The 7,301-nt window shown below is 39.3% G+C and overlaps 1 protein-coding gene across 2 annotated transcripts in view; it reads left to right on the forward strand.

Moving 5' to 3' along the window:
• Positions 1-389: 389 nt before the first annotated feature.
• naglu (N-acetylglucosaminidase, alpha) overlaps positions 390-7,301 on the forward strand; it is a 10,211-nt gene continuing 3,299 nt past the window's right edge. The window contains exons 1-3 of one of the 2 annotated variants that reach the window (XM_008438182.2): positions 390-823; positions 4,427-4,574; positions 6,068-6,214. In XM_008438182.2, coding sequence (XP_008436404.1) covers positions 414-823; positions 4,427-4,574; positions 6,068-6,214 — 705 coding nt within the window. In that variant the 5' untranslated portion in view covers positions 390-413. Of the gene's footprint in view, positions 824-2,932; positions 3,448-4,426; positions 4,575-6,067; positions 6,215-7,301 lie in introns of those variants that run through there. The other variant, XM_008438181.2, reaches the window with a different exon arrangement.

The following is a 7,301-nucleotide window of genomic DNA, read 5'->3' on the forward strand; positions in this document are numbered from 1 at the left end:
TTACCATAGAGACGGCATGTTCAGGGTAACACAGAAATACCAAAATGGAAAGAAGTTTGATGATCTCAGTGGCTGCACCAGGAACAGACTCTGAGCTCTCTGTCCACCAGCTAAGGTACTGCACACAACCCTCAAACTCCAACAATCACATAACACTGCATGGTTTAGTATCTGCCTTGGAACACGTTAGGGAAGTTCTGCAAGTTTTTTCTCCCACATCAACTTTCAGTGGAATTCACAAGACCTCAAGGTCTAACTCGTTAGGGCAGTTCTGCGAATTTAATTTTATACAAAAAAAAAGAGCTCTGCCTCTGGTTGGTTTACTTATTATCATGCACCACTTCCTGGTCTTTTTCTAAAAACGTAGCTCATTCCAACCTAAACAGGTGTTTTGTTTTCAATTGGGGTTTAAAATGTCCCCCACTAGGAGCTGTGAAGTAGCTGCAGTTTTCTTCTGGCTTTTTCTCATTGTTAACTGTAAGTTTCCCACTCTGGATCACATCCAGCCAAAGGTTGGCGACGAGGAGCAGGCGCGAGCGGTGTCCGGGCTGCTGAGGCGGCTGCTGGGGAACAGATCCACGGAGTTCATCGTGTCAGTCAACAGGAGTCTCTCCAATGACAGCCTGGATGTTTGTGAGCTCAGATCAGCTAAAAACAATAAAATTGTGGCCACAGGCAGCACCGGAGTGGCCCTGGCTTCTGGGATCTATAACTATCTGAAATATTTTTGTAACTGCCATGTTTCCTGGTCGGGGAACCAACTAGAGGTCCCAAGTCCTCTGCCACAGCTGACCGGCGTGCTGCGCATCAACACCCCTCACAGGTCAGTAACCCCGAAGAGTTCTAAAATAACTGCTGCATGTTGCTGGATTTCAGTTTGGGGCACACAGTGTGCACCAATTAGGACTCCTTTTTCTTCACAATGATTCGTTTTTAGTAGATGAAATTGTAATATTTCAACAATATTTTCCACTGACTTTCTCTTTATGGTATAGGAAACTAAGTATTTTTTGTTGTTTTTACGACACTGTTTCACCAATAAAATGTCAGAACAGTCTCAAGGACTGGAGTGTGATATCTGTGGTGCCACAATTGTAAGAAAATCCACATTTTCTTACAAATGTAAGTTTTTTGGAGTTGTACTCGTGAAAAATTTGCCAAATCCTCTCTGCCAATGCTAAGCAGCTTTTTGTTGAGACCATGTCATGGCGGCGCCTCCATCACTGGAAAAACGAGGCTTGTCATCAGAGCCAATGCCACTCGTGCAGGATAACATTCTGCATGAGTGGCAGTTTAATTCTTTGGGTACAACTTCTATGCTACATCATATCAATGCTTCCCTCTCAAACCTCTAGAGTTTGATAGCTGAGGATTGAATGGCCTGACCTCAGCAACACTGAACTGAACCTTTATGGATCATCTTGTGCGTACCGTTTTGCCAGAGCAACCAGCCACAGCCTCGCCTCAGACAAATGGCTGAGGAGGATTTGGCTTTAGCACAGAGGATTTGGCAGGTTTTCCGGTCGTAGGTCACTGAGCTCTGCTTCTCAACCAATAATACATTTTCCGAACAAACATAGCAATCAAAGTAAAATAAACAGAATTCATTTAATCCTAATGAAACAATCAGACCCTACTGAAATAATGAGGGTGCATAGCAGAGGGTGTTCCAGAGGAACAGAGCACTGAGCATGGTCAGTTGCAAATTAAAGTGACTTGACTGACAGATGGTCTACCTTGTTCCTTTTGTCTGGTTGTAATCAATCATTTTCATTATTGATTATCAAAATCAATAATGAAAATCAGTGACTGTATCAAAGCAAAATCTTGGTTTTGGTTAGTGGCTCTATGAAGGCCTGACTCTGTAGCATTAATCAGTTTTTCTTTAATTGATAGCAGGTGTGAGCCTACCAGTACTAGTACTTACTTACTAGTACTAAGATAGTAATATAATTTTCATTTGGTGAAAAATTATATAAAAGCTGCATCAAAAATGATTAGATTAAGTGTTGCATTTCTATGCAATATCAATGCAACTTCAATCGCCCTGGCCCTTTCATTGTTTTCGCTTTTAATTTGATTTGTGCAGGATAAATGTCACATGAAGGCTGAAAAAGTTTTGATCTGATTTATCAAGATCTAGTTAAAATAACAACAACAACAAAAAAATTCCCAACAAGGTGTGTAAACTTTTGAAAACCAGTATTGGTTGTTTCTTTCTCCCTGGCCGTTGGTAAAACAGAAACACTTTTAAGGGAAGTAAATTACATTCTGATCTCGTGACGTTTTTTAGTCACTTGACTTGTACCTATGTTAGTCTTGTGATGTCGTTCAGGCCCGAGGTAGTTCAGCTATGAGAACCATTGATTGATTTATTTTTATTAGACAACGTCTCTTAAAGGTCTGATATAAGTTTATCACCGTGATTTTGTATGTGTGCATATCTACGGTATGTTCTCCTTGTTATTATCGGTAATGTTTACTGCTCAGTAAATTACTTACCATTGCCAATAGTAAGAAACACTGTTTCCACTAACTCTCCAAAATTGCACTACTAAATTGTACTCATTAAAATTCCGTTGTCTATTTCACGGAATTTTCACTACATTTTGTTTGTTTTATAACTTTTTACTCTTGCATATGATCTTCCAAATTTTGCATATTCCATCTTATTACTATTGTTATTATTTTCTGCTGTAAAATAATTACTCTACATTATTACTGAGGAGTGTAAAAAACACAAACGGTATGAATTGCCTTCTGAAGGATGAATCCAAATGCAGTTGATCTCGGAAAATAATCGGAATTCCCATTTCAAGTTTTTTTTTCCTGTCATATGACAGCCACATTGATCACGTGAAACGCTATGCAAAACCGTTTTCATCTTATTGGGTGGGAGATATGAGCGCGTCAGCATCTTAGTCTCTGATTGGCCAACATGTTTCTGTCAATTACAGTTTCCTGGTTGCCAGCAAATAAAGAAATTCAGTTGTTTTTAACTTCTTCCACACTGCCTACTTGGGAATGCGGGTTTAAAATGTCGTCTACAAAGCCCTTATATGTGGCTCTGATTGTCGTCTGTTTTATTCTAACTGTAAGCTGTAAGTTTTCCACTCTGGACCATATCAAACCCAAAGCTAGCGACAAGGAGCAGGCGCGAGCGGTGTCCGGGCTGCTGAGGCGGCTGCTGGGGAACAGATCCACGGAGTTCATCGTGTCAGTCAACAGGAGTCTCTCCAATGACAGCCTGGATGTTTGTGAGCTCAGATCAGCTAAAAACAATAAAATTGTGGCCACAGGCAGCACCGGAGTGGCCCTGGCTTCTGGGATCTATAACTATCTAAAATATTTTTGTAACTGCCATGTTTCCTGGTCGGGGAACCAACTAGAGGTCCCAAGTCCTCTGCCACAGCTGACCGGCGTGCTGCGCATCAACACCCCTCACAGGTCAGTGACCCGAATCATGTCCCCAGTGCAGCACTGCTCCAATGGAAATAAATAGCCTCTGATAGATCATCAGAGGCCCAGGAAATATTTGCAGGCGATTTAAATTATTTTGCTGATGAGATGTGAGTTTGTACCCTCTAAAATGAGTAACATTTTTTCCGCGATATTGATTTTTTGTTGTTTTTGTGTTTATTTGTTTTACTTTTGATCTGTTGAAACAAATAACCTATTATGACTCTTGGCAATATTTTTCTCATCTTTCCTATACAAGTTTGAGAAGATTTCTTCTCTGCCTAGTACTGGTTTAAGCAGCCTACATACTATGAGTGTAAATCACCAGCTGTATTACAATATGAAATATCGATTTGTTTGGATGATTATATGTTTCTCATTGTATCATATTCTGTCATGGCACGAGTTCGATTCAATGCAGCAATTGATATAATGCCATATCATAGGCCGGTCTTACAATTGTTTACATATCAATTTACAAAAACTACTCAAATATGATTTGATCAGTTCATTTCTTGGTTATTACAGGCAGCAGGCATTTAAATTAACAGGATATTTTCTTAATTATTTTAACAGGAAAGGATCAACTGTTTGAAATAGTCTAAAAAAATTTTAAGTTAACCAGTTAACTTAAAGTGTGTTTGAGTAGTGTCTGTCTTTGGAGGTACTTTGCCACAAAGTATGTCTGACAAAAAGCAGCTGCACTGAGGCAGCAACCACAGAAGTTCATATTTACAGGAAGGTGCTTTCACAGTCTCAGTAAGTTCACGTTTTATGAAGGGAAGTTCTGGTGAAATGGTTGAAGGTTTGCATCAGCTGCCTAAACATAATTTTAAAAAGTTGCCTTTAGCAGCTTCCCTTATGCAAAAACATGTTTTTATATAGTCTATTTCACAGATTGCTTAGAGCTTTTATAGTTTATCATTTTATATTCCAAAGTTAATGGATTTTATTTGGTTGTGTCCAGATTCCGGTATTACCAGAACGTCTGCACCGTCAGTTACTCCTTTGTGTGGTGGGACTGGCCAAGATGGGAGAAGGAGATCGACTGGATGGCTCTGAATGGAATCAATCTGCCTCTGGCTTTCACTGGCCAAGAAGCTCTGTGGCAAGAGGTGAGACACAATTTATATCTCTGAGTTTTAAAAGATCCCTAATTATTTATTAAGCAACAAGTGTGTCTTCTTAATACTCTATTGAAATGATGAATCAGTGAACAGAGCTACTGTTTAAGTTGTGACAAAAAGTAGATTTGAACATGAGAGGCAGAAAAATCAGTGAAAGCTGAGTTATGATTGTATGAACCAGTTACAGTATCCTCATTAAACTGGGGACTCTCTGTACTAACACACACATTTTCTAAAGCTTTTTTGCTGTTTTTGTGCCATGTGGGGGAAAAAATACACTTCTTCAAATGCTTGTCAAAGTGGAGATGTTTTCAAAACTCAGTTTTGGTGTATTCATGTAGACTTTGACTTAAAGTCTGCATGTAGGAGTAGAACTGCCCACTGTCAGTTCCTACTCCACAAACCAGACCAGCAGCATACCAACCTGTACCGTACCATTCACAAGGCATTGGATGGGCGGAAACCTAAACTTCTGGATTTTTCTATACTGAACAGAAATTCTTTAAACTTAATTTAGGATTCATAAAACCTTTATTGTATGTGTTAAAACACAGTCAGTGTTTCCTCCATGAACACACCATTTGATGTCACTGACTCTCATTCAAAATGTATTTCTAGTAACCCTACCACTGCATTTCTGGACAGAAAGAACAGATTACCCTACATGTTTAAGATTAAATCCAGCAAATTGGTGTACACTTCTTTGTTTCTTTCAGGTTTGTCTATAAAACTTTTCAACTTAATAAGGAAACCAACATTACTTTTAAAACGGTACAAAAGAACCCACTTCTTTTTAAGCTACTGTATTTACTCACCAATTTGGACAGATCGTTAATACATTTTTGAAACTTTTATGCAGATGATATTTAGCTGTACCGCTCCTTTTAACATTCTGAGACTGTCAGGTTGTCGATTGCTTCACGTCCTGAAAAAAAGTATGGTCTGGCTGAAAAGCCAATTCAACTGACCCATGACAAGTCGGACCATGGTTTTAACATCTGACAACATGTAGATAAACGTTTGTCTCAAAACAGAAACGTGAAGTTTTTGCTCTTCCTCTCTTTTTCTGATGCGTCTCACACCAACAGTGGAACGATCTTCCTTGGTTTTTATGATGTCTCAAGTCTGGACTGATTTAAGAAGCAGCTGAAATTCAAACATGCTTTAACCTTTAGATCTTTTATATATTATTGAATATTTACTTAAATTCTTATAACCTTAATTTGTTTTTTGTATTTTAATAATGTTTTAACTTAACATTTTAAATGTTTAGGTCTGCTGCAGTTTGTGATTTTCGCTGGTGAAAAATCCTTTATAAATAAACTTTAATAATTTTACTCTGCGGCTGAACAGATTTGGTACAGAACATGTAGTACTTACAGCAGGAAGAGAAAACTGGCTCATGGAGGTTGTTGCTTGGCCTCATTTGGGCAGCAGAAGCTGTGACGACCTCCTGAACCTGTTTGCCCTTTGCCCTTTAGGTGTACCGAGCTCTTGGATTGAACGAGTCGGAGCTGGAAGAGTTCTTCTCTGGACCGGCGTTTCTTGCCTGGAACCGGATGGCTAACATGGACAAGTTTGGTGGGCCTCTGCCTCAGTCCTGGCATGTGAACCAACTGTACCTCCAAGTATTCATTACTCTTTGAATGTCAACACACTAACATTTAATGTTTACAATCAGAGTGACTGTCTAATAATACAACCAGTGAGTGAGACTGTATGAATGTGTTTGAACGTAGAGCAGCAGTTTTGACATACAGACAACATCATACTGTCTGTAAGTCTGGTTGTTGTGTCTCGATTTGCAGCGATCAACAGGTTCCCCTGTTACATTCAGATTAGGATCACTTCCTGTTGTGACTCATAAGCTGCTACACAAAGGGGAATTATTTGCTTATTCATTCTTTAAAGCTTTTTAATGTATTTTTAATGTATTTTGTGAAATCCTGCTGCATCACTTCATTATCCATATGCTCCTAGTGACGCTGATGCTTCTCTTTAAAGGGGCAGTCTTATGTCAAATCCACTTTTTTTTTTAGCTTTGCATCATGTTATGATTGTATTCCCTCGTCAAAAACATTCCTGGAGTGTTGCTTTGATTCTTTCATACATGTTTGAGAAATCGTTTAATCTCCATGGTAACCAGTCATTTATGCATGCATGCTGTGTCGGTCACAGGGCTTCTGTGTGCATCAATATTCCCACAAAGTTGGTAAAGTGTGAAACAGTCTGACTGTGAGACAAACACAGCAGACAACCAGACGGTCACCTAAAGTGAAATATCTTTTCTAAAAACAGTAAATATTTGTCTTAAAGTCCCCTGTTTACTCCTGGAAAAAATAAATGAAAAGGTTGCTTATTGGCACCACAATGTGGCGCCTTTAGTTCAGATTTGTTAGGTTAAAAAAAGTTTACTGGTATTTCACAGACAAAAGGTAATTCTGCTTGAAAACATGCAAACCCAGGTCAGGTGAGGCCAGGTTTTAGGCTGGGAGTGAGATGCTTTCTCCAGTCAAATAGTTTCTGTATCTCAGGAGTTGAGGGATGGCGACCCGGTTCTGATCTAATGTGGTGAAGACAGAACTGAACTGGGGGGAAGCTGTAGGTTTTCCAGCTGAACTTGACTCTAACCCTCATCTGTGCTCCTTAGCTACAGGCTGTGACTGAAAGAATGACTGAAAGAATGAAGTGTGTGTGTGTGTGTGTGTGTGTGTG

This window comes from Poecilia reticulata, linkage group LG19 (assembly GCF_000633615.1).
Source record: "Poecilia reticulata strain Guanapo linkage group LG19, Guppy_female_1.0+MT, whole genome shotgun sequence".
Classification (NCBI taxonomy): Eukaryota; Metazoa; Chordata; class Actinopteri; order Cyprinodontiformes; family Poeciliidae; genus Poecilia; species Poecilia reticulata.